The sequence below is a fragment of the Danaus plexippus genome, chromosome 7, assembly GCF_018135715.1.
Source record: "Danaus plexippus chromosome 7, MEX_DaPlex, whole genome shotgun sequence".
In the NCBI taxonomy this organism is placed as follows: domain Eukaryota; kingdom Metazoa; phylum Arthropoda; class Insecta; order Lepidoptera; family Nymphalidae; genus Danaus; species Danaus plexippus.
Window position 1 is genome coordinate 293,688 of NC_083541.1, and position 24,966 is coordinate 318,653.

The 24,966-nt window shown below is 34.4% G+C and overlaps 2 protein-coding genes across 2 annotated transcripts; one reads left to right on the forward strand and one right to left on the reverse strand.

Moving 5' to 3' along the window:
* The first annotated feature begins 233 nt into the window (after nucleotides 1-233).
* Nucleotides 234-2,132, forward strand: LOC116770737 (uncharacterized). Its single transcript, XM_032662333.2, has 3 exons — nucleotides 234-529; nucleotides 595-861; nucleotides 1,429-2,132. Exons 1-3 carry the CDS (start codon nucleotides 249-251, stop codon nucleotides 1,937-1,939), a joined length of 1,059 nt encoding a protein of 352 aa, XP_032518224.2. The 5' UTR covers nucleotides 234-248; the 3' UTR covers nucleotides 1,940-2,132.
* A 1,393-nt stretch (nucleotides 2,133-3,525) lies between these two features.
* Nucleotides 3,526-16,690, reverse strand: LOC116770720 (xanthine dehydrogenase-like). Its single transcript, XM_061520924.1, has 17 exons — nucleotides 16,648-16,690; nucleotides 16,384-16,541; nucleotides 14,941-15,101; nucleotides 14,479-14,846; nucleotides 13,894-14,114; nucleotides 13,425-13,527; nucleotides 10,197-10,324; nucleotides 9,797-10,084; nucleotides 7,023-7,184; nucleotides 6,823-6,951; nucleotides 6,131-6,615; nucleotides 5,812-5,995; nucleotides 5,047-5,242; nucleotides 4,203-4,969; nucleotides 3,910-4,102; nucleotides 3,692-3,799; nucleotides 3,526-3,596 (listed from the first exon to the last, which is right to left on the reverse strand). Exons 1-17 carry the CDS (start codon nucleotides 16,688-16,690, stop codon nucleotides 3,526-3,528), a joined length of 3,765 nt encoding a protein of 1,254 aa, XP_061376908.1.
* Nucleotides 16,691-24,966: the final 8,276 nt, after the last annotated feature.

Here is a 24,966-nt window from a genome sequence, read left to right on the forward strand (position 1 = left end):
GCCGAACTCCTTAGGAACCTCTTACCCGATTCATTATTTCTCTCTGAATCCAATTCTGAAGTCGAACACCACATCTTGGCAGAAGCTAATCATATGCGTTTAGCAAAAAAGATGCTATATAAGTTTTAATTGATTTGAAAAGAAACATGATTATTCGGTATAATTTTTATTCTACTTTTTTAATATTGGCCATATATTTATTTCCTATTTAGTATTTTTTTTAAAAAGAAAAAATAAATGTCGTGAAAATGTTACGATACATTTATTTGTTTACTTTGTTTTTATTTATAAATAACATATATTCTTTGCAATATGCATCTGATGTTGATTCAAATGTTGAACTTTATAATAAGAAATCAAAACTTAATACTCGTTTAAGGGGAAAAAGAGAGCAAAATTATAACAAACGTCAAGATTACGAAATGGAGGATGAAAGTGATTCCGGAGCCCAAATTGATGTGGCTGGTTTTATTCAAAGTCCAGATAATAGTTTTGAAGAAGATCAATTTTATCAGCTTGAAAATGACAGGTAAATAGGTTTAAATTTATCTTTAAATTTTTACTTCTCTCAAATGCAATAAATTAAAATTCAAGGAAACAATCCGACTACGGTGGCTCTGTTATGCACGATGATGAAGAAAATAGTAGTGAAATTATACAGGATTACCAGAATTTAAATATAAATAATATACCAGAAGTAAATATATATAGCAAAACAACACACATTGTCCCACAAAACATAGATTTGAACGCTATCTCTGTGAGTGATCACAGTGACCTAATGGACACATACAAATTAAATGGTATAACAAATAATGAAAAGTCGTCCCTTAATGCGGGACATAGGAGTGAGAAAAAGTGGTGAGTAATAAATAAAGAGATACATTTAAATAAAATAGTTGTAAGAAAAAAAAACGATATAAAATTAGTGAAACCAGAATATGCATAAAAATGTTTATATTTAAATTGCATATTTTGCATAGTCTACACGGGGAGCAAGATGAAGCTAACTAGCCATTATTCAGGCTTTATACTTTGACTGCTAATAATGGTTAATATTATCTTATATCATACCGCATACGTCGCAAATGGTAAAAAAGGTTTATTTAGAGATTTTGCCAATGTTACGCAACGAGATAAACACTTTCATAAGAAACTTTGTTGTGTTGCTATAAATATTAACCATGATATCTAAAACATTACATCAAAAAAATAGATCCTTCAGGCGGACGTTACAAGAGTATAATCAACTTTACACATAAACCTCGCCATTTCGTCTAGTTAGTGACATCAAAGTGGCATCAAACAACAAAAATTCTATAAAATAAAATACTCATCTCAATATTTTAAAAATGTATTTATTTATATATGTAGTCCTAGAGTTAATTTTAGAAACAAAAATTTAATAAAAGCTTTGTAAAATTTTAGCGCTTTAAAAAATATGAAGATCCCGTTTTTTTCCCGTAATAAAGAGGCAGAAGCAAAGGAAAGAGCCCAAAATAAAAGGTGGCTTTTTGTATTTGGCAAGTCTAAAAAACAAAGTGCTACAAAAAATGATTTGAATAAAGAATTTTCGGAAGTACCACGTTTTTCTAATAAAGTAATAAAGAGATCGTATAAGAAACTCTGCCCTGCTTGTCGAGAAAAAAATATTGAAAATGAACTAACAAATGCACTAAGGAGTCCAGCTTCGAATGATATAATTCATAATAGTAGACAATATTACCAAAGGAGGAACAATAAAGAGGAAAGTGAGCAATTGAAACCAAGTTTAAGCAAAATAAGTAATAATTTGAAACAAAAGTTTGATCTACATTCTATCAAAAATGGAAGGTTGAAAAGAAAAATCCAGCTTTCACCCGAAGAAAAACAGAAAATCGAATTAGAAGAACTTGCAAAAAAAATAGATAGCGTTAAAATAGAGACTGAAAACAAATGAAGGATAGTTGGAAGAGAGTTTAACTTTACATAAAATTTTATGTGTATATTCTTAATTATTAGTTGACTAAGATTAGATTAAACTGATTGCATAACTTAATTTTAAAAGTACTATAAAAGGGCTATTTTTATATTATTTTATTAAGTAAACACCGAGATGCACTATATAAAAAGTTTAATAATAAAAGTTAAATAAATAACGTGATCGTGTTTTATATGTTATCACTTTAGTGCACCCAAATACACGCAAATGAAGGATAACCAATGTACTCGTATTAAAATACAATAAGTATAAAAAAGTAACAACGAACGATCGCATGGCCTAATGACATTTTTACTTATTAATCTTATGGTTACTAAGAATTTGAACATTAAGACTAAGTACTTGTAGGTGGAAAAAAAATAATAAGCAAATCAATTATACATGACCACAAAAAATAAAACAATAATGAAGTACAATAACACTGCTAATATTAACTATAACAAGAAAAATTATTTCGTTCCTCCTCGTATAATTGTCTAGTAAAAGAAAGAATTTTAAGCTTGAAGATACTAAGTAATCAGGTATCTAAATAAATAGTATAGCATATCAGGCAAATAAAAAGTATAGCAGACAAAAAAAGAAAGTTAAAAATAAACGAATATTGCTTCAACGGTAACCTTAGAATATGGTAAGTAACGGTCGGCGAGGAAGATGCACAATCGGTGCGATCGGGCGCGTAAGGGAGTTGGCGGATCATGAGATCTCTCGAGGTGGGGTGTTATGGGCGGTTTCTTTAGATATCTCCAATGCTTTCGACACCCTGCCGTGGGAAACCATCAGGGAGGCTCTGGGATACTATGCAGTGTCCCTCTATTTTCAGAAGTTAGTGACGGACTATTTCGCTGGTCGCCGGAGTGCGAGACGGGTCTTGAAGGGAGCATATGATGTCCTGCGGTGTTCCACAGGATTCTGTCCTTGGTCCTGACCTCTCGTTGCCGGTCATGGTAAGCGCCATGGTCGTAGGTGGACAGGATGTTGAACTCTATGCCAAAACACTGTTGTCGGCTAAAGAGGCAGCAGAAAGGGATTGGGAACTAAACACCACATCCATCCGCATGCGTCGCGGGAGAGGTGGCTGAAGGTGTTGAGCGTACGTGGCTTTAGTTATCACGTAACAACATCTTCGTGCGTTGGACGGAGCCTATGGGCGGCGGATGGGGAATTCCGTCGCCCATGTTAGAAGATCGGGGTTGGTTCGCGCCTCCCATATTCCGGGGGCAACATTGACGGGAGGAAGTGTACATCCGGTGAGTTGCGGTGCGCAATAGCGAGCCCGTGACACTTCAGCGGAGCGGCAAGTATCACCTGTTTAGGTTTAGTGGATCGGAGCATCCCCTTAAGGGGCATCCTTCCTCCCCCTTCTGGGGTGGACCACCATCCCCATGTACCCCAGCCCTGTCCCCACTAGGTCGGGCATGTGTAGAACACATTCCCCCGGGTTAAAAAAAAATGGTAAGTAACTGTCAGTAGCGGTGAGTAAGTTTTTAAAAATATTTATTTCGTATATAACAAAATTGTATGTATATTTTGACATAAACAAATATTTAGTAAAATCGAAAATCTTCAAAGTGTGAGGCACATGCCAAAGCTATTTTATAAACAGTGAAAGGACCATCTGAAAAGAAAAAAAATCATATTTAAGGATATATTCTAACTATTAATATTATGAAGGTGTCTTGTTTGACATATTTTTTTGTTCTGTTGTCTTACCAATTTGAGTCCATGCAAGCATTCCTGATTCTTTACGTGCTGAAGTTATAGCTGCTCTCATAGCAAATGCTACGGAGATTCCCATACAAGTCGCAGGTTCACCAGTTGCTATAGTAAAAATAGATATTTACGAATTTAGTCATGAATTTTGTAGCAAATGTTAAACCATACAAATTTTTGTTAATGACATATTATGAATACAACTCTTGTCAAAATACCTTTAGCTCCCAGAATTTTGGCTGTACTGAAAGATTTTTCTCTGAAATAAACTCTGAAGTCCTGAGGAATGTCCCTTGCACCCGGCACCCAGTACTCCCATGTACGGTCCGTGAGAATTTCTCCACTTTCTGGATCGTAAATGATATTCTCACTAGTCCAGTAACCGACGCCCATTATAAAAGCACCTTCGATCTAAAATTGGCAATAACATAAACAGGCAATATTTTCTTAAACTAAGTATCAATAGGAAAGTTGTTACTGCAATTGAAATATATCACAACATTCAACTTACTTGACCGACATCCAAATCAGGGTTAACACTTCTACCTACGTCTTCAATTAGATCAACTCTTTTTATTTCCCATTCACCAGTCAGAACATCTATTTCAACTTCGGCTAGTGTTATACCATATATACTATACTTCTGTTCATCTTTAGCATTCACTAAATCATGTACTTGTAAATCAACATTCATTTCATAAGCTTTTTTCACCAATTCCTCCCAAGTTGGGTTATTTAACTGAGCTTTAACTGGTTCAAGTCTTCTAAGCAATTCTTCGCAACATCTTTGAACACCTATTCCTACATTTTGACCCGTTATACTCAAACCAGTTCCACCTGCATTAGGTGAAATAACAGTATCATTAGGTTTCACTTGAATTTTCTCTATGGGGATATTAAGAAAATAAGCTGCTATTTGGATTGACCTGGTGTTTATTCCTTGTCCTATTTCTATTCCACCATGTGTTATAGCAACGGTGCCATCATCGTAATAAACACACATGTTTACATCTAAATAATGCGTTCCAATGGGATCCCATCTCAAAAACGAAAATCTCAAACCACGTTTCTTCCATCTATTTTCATTATTAAATTTATCTACTCTTATTTTACGTTCTTCATATTGTGAATTAGTTTTCAATGTTTCAAGCATTTCAAGTATATCATTATATTTTGTTGTATCCAAATTTGCTAGACGAACATCAAGCGGATCTAAGTTCATCTCATAAGCGATTCTTTCCATTAATAATTCAGACATTGCAACATGTTCCAAAGTACCTGGAAAACAGTAAGTATTTTATAATTTAATAATATTTTCGTAAGCGCCACTATTTTTATTTCAATCACAAGTCTACCTGGAGATCTACACCATGTATTTGAGGGCGTATCAGTTATGGCGTTATAAGATTTATAGGTCCAAGTTTTATTTTTGTAAACATTGTTATACAAACCAACACCCAGATTTAGTAAAGTTTCATTTACGATGTAACCATTGTCACTAAAAAGCTCATAATCCAATGATTGTATTAGTCCTGCTTTGTTTACGGAAATCTAAAAATAAAAATTTATAGATCATCTTTCTATTAAATTCAATTTCCATTGATAAAATAGTAAGGGTAGATTGTTGTTCAAGCGTCATTAATCAGAGGAATGAACAGATTACCAAATTTTTTTTATTAGGCCCTTTTATCTTATCTAAAAACATGTTGCTCTTTTGAAAGTGCTTACGGTCTTTTTGATCTTTTTCTTTCGCACACACAAGACAATTCCAGTAATTTAACGTCAAAATCACTATGTTATTACTTGCAATATGAGAGGTGACATTGAATTTGGTAAGCTACTCTGTACCTTTTTATCTTGTTTCCAGTTATCATACAAGGCACACATTTGCTATTGCTACTATAAACACTTACTACGTTTTTAATTTATCATACTTTTCTAACATATTTATCATCACCATCATTCTTACGTATTATATTTACCGAAAAAAAAAATATGTTTGCCGTGTTGGATTGCCTACTCAAAATTGGATACTACAAAGAAATAGAAACATTCATGGACCTCAATCGATTCGTACAATTTATTTATAAATTTATTGCACAAATACTTTTAAATATTACCTCAAAACTTGTAGAACATGGAAATCGTTTCCCGGTAGCTCTCATATTAGTACTAAGGCTTTGTATGAAACGACAAGGTCGATTGAGTTTATATGCAACCAAAGCACTTCCTAAAGCCACTTGTGTAACTCTTGATAACTTGTAGCCATACCCACCACCCAAACGACGGACATGAATATCTATTCTGAAATATTTCATCTCAATTATTTAAGAGTATTAGAAAACTTGTTGTCAGAATATGATTAAATAATTTATTTAAATACAAAAAGTGCTTTTACGAAAGTTAAGATTCGTTGAAATAAAAAAATTATAAAATTACCTATTTTCATCTAGTAGAAGAGCTCTTGAAATCACTACATGAACTGAATCCATCCATTGTGTTGCTGCGTATATTCTGAAACCTTCTTCTGTAGGATGTGTCACAGTTACCAAAGTTTCCATAGTGAAGGGATATTGTGTATAGATACTATGTTCACCTTTAATTACTTTAGCGATATCTGTACCAGCAGAAGTTGCGTTTGTCGTTTGAAACAATTTCAGTTTTGAGGGATCATGTTTGGCAACCCTGATGTCAAGAACCGGATTCTTTATATCAGTATAAATAACTTGTACAAGATGTACAGCTTTGTCTGCAATGCTTTGACATTCGGCAACAATAATTCCAAGGGGCTGATTAAAATATTTAACTTCTCCGTTGCACAAGAATTCTTCATCAGCTGTGTTATATGCATTAACAGCAGGTATAAAACTATTTCTGCCTGGGATATCTGCTGCTGTATAAAATGCTATTACTCCTGGTTCCTCCTACAGATAGCTTTGAGTTTAGTTTAAGATTGATAATTAATCCACTATAATTAAATAAATAGAAATAGTACAAGCCTTTTGTTGTACTTTTAGTAATTATTATTTATTAACAAAAAACAACATTAATAAATACGACTGCAAAAATATACTATTGCTTAAATTAAAATGAATCAAAGAATGCTTTGAATTTTATCAGATCATACGCACCAAAGCAAGGCTGGCATCTATATGTGTAATTTTTCCTAGAGCTACTGTTGTTAAAACAAATGCTGCAAAAACTTCTCCTGGACATCTTGGAATGTCTTCAGAGTATTTTGCTTCCCCGGCACATTGGATCTTTAAATACATCCATCCAATCAAATAAGTTACCTGTATTAATAGGTAATAAAATAACTTCTTTTACTAACCAAACCCTCAAGTTTCGGTATTGGTTGGTTTAGAGGCCACAGAGCGGGATTTACATCGAATGTTTGAGTTCCTTCAGACACTGGTCTCGTCTTATGAATTTTGCTTGCCCCAGACAAATAACGGGGATTTAACCTGTCTTGTGGACATAACGAAAGTAGACCCTAAAATCAAAACTATATTAAAAAAGTCATAGAGGCATATTTTGTTAATATTACAAAGAATATATTTAACATACACTAAGGCCAGTGGAATTCTGATGGATATGATAGTTAGATATAATGATATTGTATACATGAGGATGTGAAGAATTTAACAAAAATTTCGTGTTTAGGAAAAAATACAGATATGGAGAGAACATGTTTATTCTCCAAGTATAAATATTTATTTATTTTAACACAAAATGATTAAATGTACAGAAGAGATTTAATAAAGAAAACACATACAAAAGGTGGGCGTGTTTTCAATTGGCCCTCTCTTCCTATAACCTAAGTCAGAAAAAAATGACTGAGGAACATATGTGGACGCATCGGTAGTATAAAAAAAACAAGGACGAATAAATATGTATTTGTAAAAATAATATATAATAATTATTTAAATATTCATACATATATGTTGTATATATGCATGTTGTGTATTTTGAAGACACTAAGACCGACTATGACTTCTTAGTCTGTCAAATTTTATGAAAAGAAAGGCGTCGTTTTACTATTTTTAATTTTTTTTTGTGGAGTGGAAGTGCAAACCTTTACGAAAAATGCAACAGTCATTTGGGACTTAAAGCTAGATTGATAGAATCACGGGACTGTCCCTTCGTTTTGTTTTATTGAAATGATAACAGAAAAACGTAATTAATTAAATAACAAACCTCTTGCATTACTTTTTATTCTCCCTACAGTGTCAAATAAAAATAAAAATTCTCCGATATTAGAAGTTGCATCGAAACGTAAAAATGAGTCAAAATGTATTGATTGTAGAAGAGGGAGAGGAAAGGGTGGCAAAAGTTAAAGATCAAGAAAGGGTGGAAAAGGGGGAAGGGGAACCGCATCCTTCACTCATCAGGCGAAACGCAGCCATATAAGACTACTTCACGCCGATGTTCTGTGAGACCGTGGTACTTCCCCGGTCGAGCCAGCATATGTTCGAGCTGTAGTAACTAGACCACAGCTAGGCTCTACTACCATACCAGCAACTGTGCTCATTAATTCAAACATTGAAAGGTCCAACTTAGAAAAATGGCGACGCCACATAAAAGTATAATCTTAAAAAAATTGATTTAGAGGCGCGTTTACGGTGTTTGCCTGAGGATTTGTCTTTCAAATTGCGAGATATTGAAGGAATCTACAATACCATGACGATAAGCAGGCCGTGTAAAACATGGCATTCCAAATGACATTCGTAGACTCATGTATTTGTTTATTATTTATAAGCCGGAGCATAATCAAAGTTAAGTTTCATATACTTATGATGTCTGAATATTTCTTTATGAATCTTCGAAAATATCATGAGTTACTGCTAGCATATAATAGTTAGAAATAAAAAATTGGTAATTATGTCTGCAAAAGACTTTAAATGGGAAATAATTATCGAGAAATAGTTTCAACTAGTTATAAACAAATTTCTGTTAATTTTAAAGAAGAAAATTTCATATAGTTAAAAACTGAAACCAATTCAAGATGAATTTTTATTTATTTACATTAACTGATGGTGTTCTTAAAGATATGAAGTAAACGAAGTGATGCGGATGACAAAGACAGAAATGATCATATTATGGATACTCTGGTCAACACTAACAGCTTGAGAGAAAAAAATAGCAATTTCATTTTAAAATAATTTTTATAACTAATTGTATTGAAATGAACGTTTCATAATATATTAAGTTCATATTTGACTTGAGGCAAACTTGTAGATTTTTTTTTAACTCAAACTTAAAAATATATGATTTTACTGGAAATACTCAATCAAAATCACCTTTTCAACATAATTTGGCTATTATAGATACTTTATACGGATTTTCTTTGAGAAGATGATAGTCTTTCGGTAGTCAGAGCGCAAAGGGAAATAACCACAAACGAGCGATCAGTAGGTTTTGTGAGAGAAGGCACTAGGGCTATAAAATCAAATGTCAAGCCTTACTCCATCCTTAAAGCGGCTTCGGATTGGACTATAATGATGGATACGTATGAAAAACAATATAAAATCCCCAAGGATCTTTGAGCGTTGGCCTCCAGACCAGACATATTTATGTATTCGCGAATTTTAAAGTGCGTTGTAATGAGAGAGCTTACGGTTCCTTGGGAAACCAACATCCCCAAAGACCATACCATTAAGGTCAACAAATATTACGAGCTCACTAACGAACTCACTTGAAAAAGGTTCTTCGTGGATTTATACGCGGTAGAAGTGGGAGCGAAAGGTATAACGGCTAAATTTCTCTACAACCTACTAAAAGACTTGGGCCTGTCCAGAACTCACATCAATCCATTCTTGGAACGTAGTTCGAAGGCAGCTCTAGTAGGTTCTTTTCAAATTTGGTTAGGTAGGGAGAGGAGCTTAGACGGTGGAGGTGAGCGTTTAACGCGCGTTAGATAGGGACCCCTTAAACCTACACCTGGGTCGCAAGTCCCAGGCATTGTTGAAGCTCCTCTCCCTGCAACGGGATGGACCCGGCACCCGCACGGTGAATCCGTTGAATGCTAAGAGGTTTCGTCTCTAATGTTATTGAACCAAATCAAATAGGGGATACAATTCATTGTCTTAATTATATTTACATTACCTTATAAAATAGTGCCAATGCCACTTGATGTTTATACTGTATTGGCGGATCTAGTAAGCAATCAACTATCAACAGCTCTGAGTCCAAAATTTTTAAAGCTCCTTGCAACGTTTCATTCCGAAATAGCGATTTGCCAACAAGATACTTTTCAGTTTTCCAAGATCTGGTATATGTTGGCGAAAGTCCTCCGTAAACAATTCTACTATCTAGGACTCTTTCAGCATGATCCACTTTGTAAAGAAATCCAGCATGGACGAGAGCATGGGCGTTTTGAGATCGTGGCGTAATCTAAAATTATATTAATGTAGATAATTAATCTTATACTTTGAATACAGATACGTTTCATTAAGTTACGGTAACTTAAAATGGAAAACTCTATTGAAGATTCCTAATAACTTACTTTAAAAGTTACAATCTTGTTTTCAGTACTCAGCGGTGGAAGTAGGACATTTAATATTATTTTGCCATTCATATTTTCTGAAAGGAACGATTGCATTGTGATGATTTTTTTTTCAACAGGACTAGTTACTGGAAAAGAAATACATTTACAGTTATCATCTGATTCGTCAGCTTTACTCAGGGATCGCAATTGTTTTGGGATGAATAGGAAAAGGTCGTAAGAGCTGTATAACCACCTAAGTGTTGCCAAGAGGCATATCTGAGGAAATACGATTATACGTCGTTACATAGTGATGTAAATGTGATAGTATAAGGAGTGCCTTAAAGACAGAGATGCCCCAGAGCTAGAGTCAAGACTTCAATTCCATAAACATATTATGTTAGGATCAAGTAACAAGGTCAAAGATACGGATATATTAGTTTTTCATTCGGCAAGACGAGAATGTTAAATTTAAGATCCATGCAATGAATTTAGAAATGAAGAACGAGTGTTTAGACATAGGAGATTTTTGCATCCCTTTAGCACTTAAATGGCGCACCTTAATTCATGATTGATCACCAGCACTGCCAAAATATTATCTCAATGCATTTCAGATGACCCTCCAAGATCAGTGTAATTTAGTAATATGGGGTAAAGGTACCGATAACACTTTCTATATTTTTGGAGGGTTAGTTGGAACTGCTAAATATTTGGTCAATACTCGCGTCGATAAGAAAGGGTTTTAAAAACCTTATGTGAAGCGGTTAGTCTTTCGGTAGCCAGAGCGCAAAAAGAAATAACCACAAAAGAACAATCAATAGGTTTTGCGAGAGAAGCTACTAGGGCTATAAAATCAAACATCAAACCTTACACCATGCTCCTGATTGGATTATAATGATGGATATGTGTGAGAAACAATTTGAAACCCCAGAGGATATTTGTGCGTCGGCGTCCAGGCTAGACATATTTTTCATCCCTACTTGGAACGAACTTCGCAGGCAGTTTTAGATGGACGGTCGAGGTTAGCGTTTAACAAGCTTTAGATAGAGGCTCCTTAAACCTACACCTGGGTCGTAATTCCCAGGCACTGTTAAAACTCCTTACCCTGTAAGGTGAGGGACCCAACACTGGCACGGTGAATCGTTAAAAAATTTAATTTTTGCGCAAATACTGCAGAATATATTCTGAAGAATACCGAGAGGCTGACTACTTTTCGTTTAATCAGATCTATAGGGTTTTCCATTAAGGGCGCTTGATCTTTGAAATGCAAAAAAAAATACATGTAGGAAAGATATTTGCAAAATTTTTTTTTTAATTGGAAGGTCTATCGACCCCATTATGTATGGAATATGACATCATTCAAATGACCGCCACGGCTTCGGTTGGTGGCGCGCACACGAAAGGTCCAATTTTCGATGACTCTGGCGCACAAATCGGGCTGTATTTGATCGATGGCGTGGCGTATGTTGACTTTGAGGGCATCGGTGGTTTGCGGCTTGTTGGCATAGACCTGCGACTTAAGAAAACCCCACAAGAAAAAGTCCAGCGGGGTCAAATCGCACGATCTCGGTGGCCAGTTCACGTCGCCTCCGCGCGAGATGACCATGTCCAGAAATTGCTCGTGCAGAACTTCCATCGTAGCGTGTGCTGTGTGGCACGTAGCGCCGTCCTGTTGAAACCACATGTTGTCCAGATCCATATTCTCGATTTCAGGCCAAAAGAAGTTGGTTATCATCGACCGGTATCGCTCACCATTGACGGTGACGGCCACACCATTATCGTTTTCGAAAAAATACGGACCAATCACGCCTCCGGCCCAAAATCCGCACCAAACAGTCACTTTCTGCGGGTGCATTGCCACTTGGTGAACCTCGTGTGGATTGGTCTCGTCCCAAATACGGCAATTTTGCTTGTTGACATAGCCATTCATCCAAAAATGCGCCTCGTCGCTGAAGATGATTTTTTTGCCAAAATCGGCGTCAACTTCCAACTGCTCTAATGCCCAGTCAGCGAACACACGGCGCTGTCTATGGTCATTAACCTTGAGCTCTTGGGTCAGCTGGATCTTGTACGGGTGCAGGCTCAAGTCACAACGCAAAATTCGCCAAGTTGTCGTCTGCGAAAGGCCGAGTTCCTGTGCGCGACGCGGAATTGACTGCCGCGGGTTCTCGAGGACACTGTCGCGCACAGCGGCGATATTCTCGGCAGATCTCGCGTTACGTTGACGCACGGGAACCGGCTGATTGTTAACTGACCCGGTTGACTCGAATTTGTCCACCAATCGACGGATAGTCGACTCGGCAGGACGATCATCGCGACCGTAAAACGGGCGAAGTGCGCGGAACGTTGCTCGAACTGAAGACCCATTTTCATAAAACAATTTTATGATTTGCACGTGCTGCTCGACACTGTAACCTGCCATGGTGGTTTGGGAGGACGGAATGAATATAACACACTGCATTTGACAGCTGTCACTCAAACAACATGGCCGCAATCAGCTGTCAAAGTTCAAGCGTCCCTATTGGAAAACCCCATACTATGCGCTATATGCTGACTTGATCAGATTTAACCAAGTTATGGACACCAATAAGCCTTTACCACGTCTCTCCACTGAGTCCAAGCTAGTGAGGTAATATAAAGAAACTCTTATTCAGATGTGACAGGAGTATTCCACATACGACCGGACTTGTGCTTTGTATGAACAAGAAACTTTTTCGACCTGAAATACTGCCGCACTTTTTCTAGGACGCTCAGATTCATTGCAGTTGTCTTAGCTTGGGACTTCATGAATCGCCCAAAGATGAGATTCGAGGAAACTTCAATACCTAACGGCTGAAGTCGGGGAATGTACTCAAGAATACATTCAAAAATGAATGAAATGTGAAATTTGAAATTAAATTGTGAAAACTGAATTGATATCCTTTCACAAATCTGCTATCATTTGCATAACCAAAACATCTATTAATCGATAAATGAGAAGAGAAAACATAATTAATAGATCCCTGAAAAAGCCCTCTATTCACTGCTTTTGGTTTAAGCAAGTAGATATTAACAACTCCTCATAAACTCTGCTACCCCTACTACTACTGCTATTCAAGCAATGAGAAACCTTACCAAAAAAATTGCAACAATGCTAATAAAACTTGTAAATAAATCAATGCAAAATTATATAACCATCTTTTTACAAAAATTGCTCGGATCAAATAGGAAAGAAGAGTAATGTTTTTGTAATCTATCAAAATTATTTACATATAGTAAGTTGTGCACCAACAGTCTCAAAAAGTATGAAAATGTCGGATTTAAAATCGAGGTGAAAATTCTTCAGCATAAGATTACCAGCAACTGTTGCATTCTGAAAAATAGAAAATATAATGTTATCTTTTTGTACGTAGTTAAAAATTAATTCCATGCACAATTCGACATATGAATGTAAAGAATATTTGAGCACACTCATAAGGACAACTTTATACATTTTTACCTACAAGACTCTTGAGTTTTCTTTAGAATATCACTGAGCTCTGATAAGAATAAACTTTGAAAATATAATTTAGTGATTATAATTTCCTAACCATTTTATATTTTCTAATAATGATTTTTGCCAGACCAAACGTATAAATAAAATATTTTTTTCTATTTATTAATATTTGCTATAACTTAAATAAAAAAATTACACATTTATTAATATATACTTTGGCATGCGGAACAAATCACAACTTACATTTCTTATAGTAATGTGTGCCACTTCCTCTAAGTGGTCTTTCAATACCAGCAGATATCCAAAGTATTCAGTGTGACCCACTGTATCGAATATATTTATCAGTTCTGTGAGGGTCGTCGCTCCTCCAATCACTAAGTTTTGGTCAATATATTGTTGCCTCAATTCCTTGACATCATTTACATTTATCAATACTCTTGGATACTCTAATATTGGAAAAACGCCTGCAACATTTTTGCAAAAAAATCAAACCGAATTGAAATCTAAGATTTTAACTAAGGGAATACTTAAATAAACTATATTTTTTTGGATTAACACCGCTTGTCGCTTATTTAACATTCTAACCGAAGGCTCGATAACTATTTAGTAGTCGCAATTATTGTCGGTGGAAATAAAACACACTTTGGTAAAATGAAGAATAATAAACGAATATGAAATCTTACTTTAACTGGGATACATTCTAAAAGCTTAGTACTCGTAATTTAAGAAAAGATGTAACAATGGCTCCATTTTAAGCTCAGATAGATTCAACCTTAAAACAAATATATAATCAATGAAACTTTAACGTAATTTAATTATAATATTTACCTTTCCCTGTATTTCCAGCCAGAAGCATATAAAACTCAGTTCCCCATTTTTGGAAAATTTCAAATATGTCAGATATACACGTCGCTTTGAACCAGTCCCTGTTATCATTTAATATAATGTGCAGTAGTTTTCCATTAAGTTCGTTTTTAGATAATAAACACCAATCAGATTCGTCACAACTATTCTTCGCACACGGTCGACCAGACTTTTTACATATTTCTAGGTCCTCGATATCTAATACATCGTGAGCATCTGAAGCGAACTTCTTGAACGCCTCTAAGATGGGTCTGTATCCAGTACACCGGCAGATGTTGCTTCCAAATGACTGCTCTACTTCCAACATCGTCGGTTTTTTATTTTTTAGAATACTGAAAAGGCACAAAGTTATCCGTTTTATATTAACCGATCTGTGTCATTTAATAAATTGAGTTTTATTCTTCTGTTATTAAAGTTTAATTTCACCTGTACATAGCCATGACCCATCCTGGACTGCAGTAGCCACACTGTGTGCCGTTGTTTTCAGCCAGTGTCACCTGAATTGGATGGTAGCCGTGCAGACGATTCCCGATGCCCTCAATTGTTGTTATATTCCACTCGTTACATGATGTTATAGGTACCATGCACTGATATAAAATCGTTAAGGTGAATATTGCTACAGTGAAAAAATTTTTTTTTAATGCAATTAACATGCAAACACTTGAGAAATTAGTGTTTATTTTAAAATCCTTTCTTTTCTAGTGATATCTGTATTTTGAGATATGTCTAATAGCAGAGTGAAATTAAACGTATAAACGACGGCATGACAGAATAATAAAATGTTTATTAGTATTAAGGAATATTGAAAAATGTTTAAGGTATATGTTATGTGTTCCCACAAAAACAACCAGTTTTGAATCAATTATGGCCTTTGTGTAATTCTGATGTCTCAACTAAATTACTCCAAATATTTAACAAAATCTAAGTTGTTTTTATGAAAGTGCGACAAAAACCCATACATCCATACAAACTCACAAACTAATGATTTTCCAATTAATATATATTATATATATATTAATTGGAAAATCATTAGAAAATTCATAAAAAGTACGTTACGCTTTCTAATTCACATATAATTTTTCATTAGTAGTACAAATTTCTACCAGACTTACTTTTGCATATTCATCTTAAATTTATTTGATAGGACTCATTAATTGTAATCAAAGGTTGCAATATATTTCTTTATTGATTTCATTGATTTTCATACCTATCAATTTATTATTGATAGCTGTACATTATTGAGAGCGTTCAAACCAGTTTGGAATCATTCAAAATATAATTGACAAGTGCGAGTCACGCGGCTTGTGAGTGATTTTATTGTTGTACTATCTACTGTGCAGTATATATATATATATATAATTTTGTCAAGTATTATATGTTTATTAATTAAATTATTTTATTTTCGTAACTTTTACTAATAGCCATGTTATCAAAGTAACATTCTTTAATTTTACAAAAAACACCAATACAAATAGATAAGTAGCAATTTACTTACTTTATTTTGTATGTCATATTTGTTATATAACTGTACTTATGTACTCTGTTAATTTATTAATTGTACATACGAAAAAACAAATACATTTATGACATAAAATTACTCATAAAATAATTATTTTTTTATTATTACTTATGTTACTTCAAATTGTATTTTTTTTTTTCACTATAAGTAAAATAATGTTCCTTAATAGTAAAATGGTAAAAACATTGTGATAGGAAAAACCTATCAAATTCTTGATATATAACAAAAATTGCAAAAAATGATATTAAAAATCAAGGTCAAAATCAAACCTTTAAAAAAGCCGTATAAAGTCAAACCTTTTGGTGTTTAAATCTCTTTAATATATTACTATTTACAATAAATTAACTCACAGAGTTGACTCCTTGGGATTCTCCTCCAGGATGTTTTGTGACGTTCACGATACAGGCTCCACATCCTCCCTCCAAACACATGTACTTGGTACCGCGCAGCTCCAGATATCTCCGGAGATACTCCAGCAGGGTTGTAGAGGAGCTCACCTCACTGCCCACTACAAATATATCATTCGTAATGTATATTTTAAAAAATATTTTCATTTATGAGTATAACTATATATTATTCAAATGTTCAATCTCTTTACATGCATATAATTTTACCTGAGCAGTGCACTCCGTTGACTTCAAAGTGAATTCTATCCATGACTGTAGTTTTCGTTAAACTCAACAAAACAGTGAGTGGTGGGTATAAATATGTTCTTTATAAAGTTAGGCAATATAGAAAGTTATTGTATATAACCGGGCAGTAAAAATGTAAAAAAAGGTAAGTAGATGTAAATAATACATATGAATGTACGATGGTAGCGTGCTTATCAAAACTTTTAACCTTTTGCCATAATCAAGACAAGTAACTCGTTACTTTGTATGTACTGTTATATTGATCATTACATTATAGTTATTAGATTAAGTGATTCATTCTTTTCCCAACAAATATGTTTTAGTAAAATAAAATCAATTATTCGACTGCTCTCGATAAAAATTGTATAGATTTTGGTGAAACAAACCATTATCAATGTAATGTCAATAGCATAAGTAAAATATTTCAGATTTTACCTCTCGGTTTCTGGGTTCCTAGGTAAAGAATCTAAAGGACTCGACAAAAAGACTTTCCTACTAATTGAATCTTATTATGCAACCAAGCAAATAACAAACCGGTCTAACATTTTTCAATATAACATTACAAACTAGTATTTTTCAAAATTAACGATATGGTCATAAACATCTTGTCAAATAAGAAACTTACACCGAGTAAAGAATCTCATAGCATTCGGTTAAATTTTAACGTAATCGCTGATGTGTGGTGTCTTGTAAACGTATGCTTTATACATACGTACATACAATGCAGATACGTTAAAATTTGTGACTTACATTTAACACGCAGATAATGTTTTAAAATGAGACGGTGCAAGTTTAAGAATTTTATTTTTTTTCGTTTGTTTTACACCAATGCTCATTTGGTACAGTTTTACATAAAATAATTATTTTTTTATTACTTTACGCAATATAGTAGGTTCAATAAAAACAGATATCTATAATCGTTTATATAAAAGTAAAATTACAAAATTAGGTGCATTTATTGTTCAATTTCATTTATGAAATATAATTGAAGTGCAATAAACATAATAATTGAGCTAATGACACAGATTTTGTTAACCTTGTTGCTAACATATTTTTTTTATATAAGGTGGCAAACAAGCAGGTGGCCTACTAGATGGAAGGTAGTCACCGCCGCCCATGGATATCTGCAACATAAAAGATGTTGCGGATACGTTGCCGAATTTGATTGTGGAAAATCAATTAGGAATATACAAGTTCATGAAGTATAATGGTTCCTATTTGTCGTCGATATACACATAGACGAGTTTGAGAAGTGGGGTCTTTGAATATTTTTTTTGTGTTTTGGGTTGAAAATACTCATTGAGCCTCACCGCCCTCGCGGAAGGGCGAAGGGGACTGCCAGACTATTACTGATTAAAAACCAACCCATGTTCGTCATGTGCCCCTGTGTCAGAACGGCGGGTATCGCCGTAGCATTCGTCACTACCCTCCCGACAGGTATCGACCCATCAGATGGTCAGACGGGCCCCGTCACCCACCTGTAGTTGTTGTCCGACGACAATATGCCCCGAAATCTGCCGTCCACAGGCCGCGCCCTACGGTGGCCGGAATTCAGCCACCCTACGGCGACCAATACTTTTGCTGCGGAGTGAGCTCTTTACCTTAAACATATTTAGGAAAACTGGAATGTCAGTAAACAATTAATAATAAATTAAACGTTTAAAACATATCAGTGTAATGTTGGACGTCGCTGTATGACGACAATTACATTTTTTTGATTGTATTCAGTTCAACATAATTTTTATATGTAAAACGCTTTAAACCAGAGCCTTACTGTTTAACATTACGACTAACCATCTTTTTCTGTTGACCACAATTGATTATCATACACATAAAGTTTTATCTCAAAATTTAACATCCATATTAGAATAGGTCATCGGCATTTTATTTAATTTACTATTATGGTTACATAATATTTAAGAAAAAGAGAATTGCATCGTACTAAAGAAGTCAGTCATATTACTCAACCTAAAAGAGCTCAAATAACTAATTAATAAAAAGGCAACACAAATTTGTAATGGTGTCAAATCAAAATTGAATCACAATTTCTTGCATTTACCACCCGATCTAGTAGTGAGCTTCGGTTAACAACTTCAGAGATTTATTTTATTTCTTTAACGAGCTAACACGTATGTGACAATAGAGTTTTTCGAAATTAATGAATATTGTTGTTGTTTTTTGGTATTTGAATGACAGATATTATATATAGAGCTACTCTGAAAGCCAATGTCATCTTGTTACGTAATCATAGCCGAGGAATAGTCTTATAGTACATCAATTGTGCTAAGTACCGTATGCTGACTCTGAGCCATCGGTGGGAATGGGAAATGGGTTTTAACATATATTCAGTCTAGAGTCAACCGCTGACTTACAGACACCTATTTAGGATGTATGTAGTTGGTTAAAAGTCTTAATTGTAACTAGAATATAGTTGTATAAGTAAAACAGATTTTTCTTGCAACCCCGCTGCCGCCAATCGTAATTTTGGCAGTCGGTAATATATTCGAGTTATATCCGGTAAGGTCGCGTGACTTACCGATATCGAGTATCCGAATCTACTTGGCAGCTAGCAGAGATGAATCCCTACATCGATTCGGCAAGTAAATTATGTTCATTATAAGTACTCTGAAATTTTGACATCCTTACCTATCCTAGTTTAAACATTTTTTTACCATTCCAAGTAAATTTTATAAATTTATTATTAAATTTGTTTTAATATATAGTATATATATATATATATATATATATAGAGACATCGTATGAACACTGCTCTTTATTTCTAGTGTTTTAATATTAATTCTCAAAATTTTTCATCCAAGAGTATCAAGTAACCGTAGTACGTGTAGAAGTAGACATTCTAGACTCGATACTATTGACGAATTTAGATAGTTAAGTGAATTCAATATACATATACTATATCACTTAAATATCCCAGTACAAAATAGTAGAAATTTACAAGTCACTCAGGGTTTTGCGTTACATTGAAGGTAACCCACACGTATTAACTCGTTTTATAAATGTACATGTGATTAATTAGTATAGGCATATTTTGCAACAGAACCGGGTTGTGAGTCAACCAATTTGCCACTTATTACTGGCATATTGAACAACGTTACAAGCTCTGCAGCAATCTTGTTATTTTACACGGACTCAACAAATGTTCCGTGTTTCACCTCCAAATTATAATGCGTACATTAATATCTTTAGAGCTCCACATAAGCCATCTTTATAGTCGACTAAAAATTTTAATAATATGACATGTCCTAAGAGTCGTATCAGTCAGTTCATGTCCAAAACCTTACCTTTGATTGGACGTAATTAGCATAGAGACCGCGACCTGTCACCGAACACCTAACTATTTCAAAAACTCGTGAAATTAATGTCTACGAATTGGACTACGACTCATACACCGGTAATATAAAACAAGAAAAAATTTACAGGTGGCGATATCAGGAAGGCTAAAAGTTAATTTTAGGCAATTAGGATGTATAGAAATTGACGACCCTCTTAAAATCCCTCATAGACACGGGAGCTTATCGGTCTTTTATCACCTCAGGCACTCCAAAAATACTTTTCTCACATACCTCTTAATTATACTCATGTTAAGGAACTAACAACTACAACGCTTATAATCAGGATTACTCTGTAACCTTATCTAGTTTTTTTAGAATTTTATTATTCGTTTTGATTTGATAGACTTGTAGGATTTTAAGGTTGATTTTAGAAATAAAAAGTTAATTACTAGAAATACTTATTTCTAAATATAATGCACCAAATGTTAATCTTTACGAAGTAATAATTAGTAAAACTGAATATTGATTCGAAGGATGGGGGTGTATTAGTTCCTAACCAGATAATTAGTAACTGTTTAATTTTCGATTGCCTCACTAACGTACAGAACAGCGGAGATTAAGTACAAATTTTAAATAATTCAAATAATGATATAGTTTTCTCAATGAATCGTCCTGTTACAGCCGAAATATTGAATATTAAAAATAACTACATAAGATAACTTTCTAATCGTGCTAAAGAAATTTTAAGGCGTCTTCGTACACACCATTTGATCCCAGAGGAACTAGCTAATTTAAAAAAGTGCCGAGTGCATCCAGATATTTTTTCTCTTAAAGAAAAACCACTATTATTCACGAATAACATCAAACGTAAATTAATGCGACTGATGAATTCTTCATTAATGCTACAAGTGATAGGTATCTATATTATATACATACACATATCCCGAAACATAATATTAGAGATTAAATTAATAAATGTTTGAACAGATTATAATAAGACCTTCAGGTTACGTGCGGAGCTTTCGTATTTGGGTAGTTTCTTAAAAAGGTAGACGCGTTCGATAAAACCAAATGCTGTTTTAATAAATTTTCCATTGAGTCATAAAAAACTAAACGAAAACACTACTGACGGTCGGTAATCCATACCCATATATTTTAGGTTAGTCAGATAATGGCTCTGAATTCACAAATCAGTCGTTTGCTGAAATTGTAAAATTAATAATAGAATTCAACATATTAGAATAGCAGCTCACACTCCAAATGAAAATAGAATTATTAAACGATTTCATAAACATTTAGAATAATTACGAGTCTTAAAATTGGATTTAAAGAATAAATCTGTTATCGATTTAAGTTATTTTGCTCTTTTAGCCTATAATAGTTCAATACACATTTTTACCAAATAAAGACTATGTTTTGTGGGTGTTGTGGGTCAAAGTATCCAGTAATACTTTGACCCACAAAACATAGAGCTGAGTGCCCATTCGTTTCAACAGTGAACAGTCAACACAGAGATGAAATGAATAAGGCTAATAATTTAATTCATGAATATAGTTCAGTGCATACGAGAGATTTGAAAGAGGCTCATAAAAATTCTATAGACCCTGAAAACCGGTACTTTCTGAGGACCAATATATTTGTTAAAAGTCCATAGGATTCTCGTCAAAAGTTACGCTTATTTTAATTAGTAAGAAACAGTTTTGGTTGTTCTCCCAATACTGATATATACCCGACAGAAACGCGGGCCAATCAGCAAATCTAGGCTAAAGAAACTCTCTATAAGTAACGGATTACTCTCCTATTACTCCAACTGCATCCGGCTCTAACGCAGGACATTAAAATTGAAAATCTGTATATTACGTTTCAAATTATGTTTCTGAAATATAATATCTCAATAACATTATTTTTAAAACAAATCGATATCACAGAGTTACAAGTAGGTTAACAGTAAAATCTCTCATCTTAATAATTTAAATCTTTCGTTATTTCAGCCTAATATTAATTATATAAAATAAAAGCTTCAAACCGTTCTCGATCAATTGCAGTCATTTAAATTTAGTTATACTAAAAAGAGGAGTTCTTGACGGTCTCGGTTCCGCAGTTATAAGTCTGACTGGTAATCTGAATTACTTAGATGGATATATTTTAATAACGCAATGAAATCACTTTAAGATATCGATAGTAAATTACAAACAGAATGTAACAATCATATTTGCCTGACTAAAGATTTTGTAACTCAGTATTCGAAAATCATAGAAAACTTAGTAGATAATCAGAATTAACTATCATCATTAGATACAAATGTAATAAGTAGTTTTAAAAAAAGCCACTAAGAATTATATCAAAATACGCTTTTAGGACAGATTATTCTCATATTTAGCGATAAACTTGATCAGTTATTACATCTACGGTTCACCACGATGTCATTAGTATGAACTAAATAAGAACTAAAAATTATAAGTGACGTAGTACTTTTTTTTTATAAAGGGGAAAATCATCAAATGTTCCCTCTAGTCTTGGGTGGCGCGAGAGGGAGAGTCAGGCTCCTACTGACCAAAAATCCCCCGTACCTTCTCCTGCTACGAGCCAGGCCGCGGTACATCACTGCGCTTGCACCCGCAACCCGGTTTGACAACGGCTCTAGAACCCCATCTGTGGTGGTCTGATGGCTTTTTGAGGCACACGTGTTCTGAGGATCTGATTCTGATCGGGCGACAAACTATCCTTGCTCGCCGTCCGCAGACCCGCGCTTGGGGAGGCTGGAGATCGTCTCGCGATCCCCAACGCCTGAAGCGTCCCCTGCTGCGGCTGGAGCGTGAGGAGAATAGATCCCTCATACGCCTGGCATTCTCCGTAGCTAGCATGACTGCTTTGCAGAAGGAGGAGACGGCTTCGTAGTGCCTCGCTCCGCACCATGGCCTGAACTAAGGCCGGGCCCGAGAAGTGAAGTAGTATTTGCGGTAGTAATAAAATACTGGATATAGGAGCCCGAGAGTATTATAACATAATTAGGTTTATATTATGTAAGTAATAAGATAATTGAGAATTTATTTATATATATTAATTCCCAATTATTTTATTCCAAGCATATGACTTATTTAAAATATCTATAACCAATGAGCCTTTACCATGTCTCCTACTCCAAGCGAGTGACATAAGGCAACTCCTATTCAGATGTGACAGCAGTATTCCACATACGACCGGACTTGTGCTTTCTATAAACAAGAAAACTTTCCGACCTGAAGCACTGCCGCACTTTTTCAAGGACGCTCAGATTCATCGTAGCTGTCTACCCCTACTACTACTGCTATTCAAGCAATGAGAAAGCTTACCAAAAAACTTGCAACAATGCTAATAAAAATAATTTATATAAATCAATGTAAAATTATATAACCATCTTTTTACAAAAACTGCTCGGAACAAATAGGAAAGAAGAGAAATGTTTTTGTAATCTATCAAAATTATTTACATATAGTAAGTTGTGCAAAAAAAATCGAGGTGAAAATTCTTCAGCATAAGATTACCAGCGACTGTTGCATTCTGGAAAATAGAAAATATAATGTTATCGTTTTATACGAAGTTAAAAATTAATTCCAAATAATCAATGAAACTTCAACGTAGTTTAATTATAACATTTACCTTTCCCTGTATTTCCAGCCAGAAGCATATAAGACTCAGTTCCCCATTTTTGGAAATTTTCAAAAATGTCAGATATACACGTCGCTTTGAACCAGACCCTGTTATCATTTAATATAATGTGCAGTAGTTTTCCATTAAGTTCGTTTTTAGATAATAAACACCAATCAGATTCGTCACAACTATTCTTCGCACACGGTCGACCAGACTTTTTACATATTTCTAGGTCCTCGGTATCTAATACATCGTGAGCATCTGAAGCGAACTTCTTGAACGCCTCTAAGATGGGTCTGATTCCAGTACACCGGCAGATGTTGCTTCCAAATGACTGCTCTACTTCCAACATCGTCGGTTTTTTATTTTTTAGAATACTGAAAAGGCACAAACTTATCCGTTTTATATTGACCGATCTGTGTCATTTAATAAATTGAGTTTTATTCTTCTGTCATTAAAGGTTAATTTCACATGTACATAGCCATGACCCATCCTGGACTGCAGTAGCCACACTGTGTGCCGTTGTTCTCAGCCAATGTCACCTGAATTGGATGGTAGCCGTGCAGACGGTTCCCGATACCCTCAATTGTTGTTATATCCCACTCGTTGCATGATGTTATAGGTACCATGCACTGATATAAAATAGTTCTGACGTAAAACTATTTAATTGAAAATACGTTTTGAATTATAAACAGAGATATGTTTTACAAAAAAAAAACCTAAATATATTTTTTTAAATATCACAAATGTTGCGCTTCTTAAAATGATTTTATGAAATCAAAGTATAATTTTGTCTGTTTGTTTGTATTCCCTGTGTAACATAACGTGATAAAAACTGCCCTCAAATCTCGGACATTATAGTAGTATATTATTAATCAGGCGTCGACGATAGCCTCATGATAGTTAATTATTAATTATTGGTCTAGATTGATAATGTATCCAATTTGTTGCTTCATTATTAGTCATTTAGAACTGGTTAATGATTTACAAAATATAACGCTCGAACTGTTTTGGATATTATTTTTCTTTTTTTGATTAAACGACGCAAGTGATCTTAATTTAACAGCCCAATGATCTGGAAACCTTAAAAAACTTGTTATTTGGTTCATGTATGAGATGCGGAATTTTGAGTACATTTTAATATTAAAATAGAACAAGATATCATTACTTTTAAATGTTTATACAAATATTCACCCGGTTTCTTGTACTCGTATGTCGACTAAGATTGCCACCCGGAATTTTAGGAGACCGCTTTTTGTATGACAGTGTTTATTTTCCATTTAAATTATCAGTATGGGTTACGTCAGCGAGTCGTGAGTCGTGAGTCGTGTTCAATGAATCGTACATAGAAGTTGATTGATTTGGTAACGCTGTATAA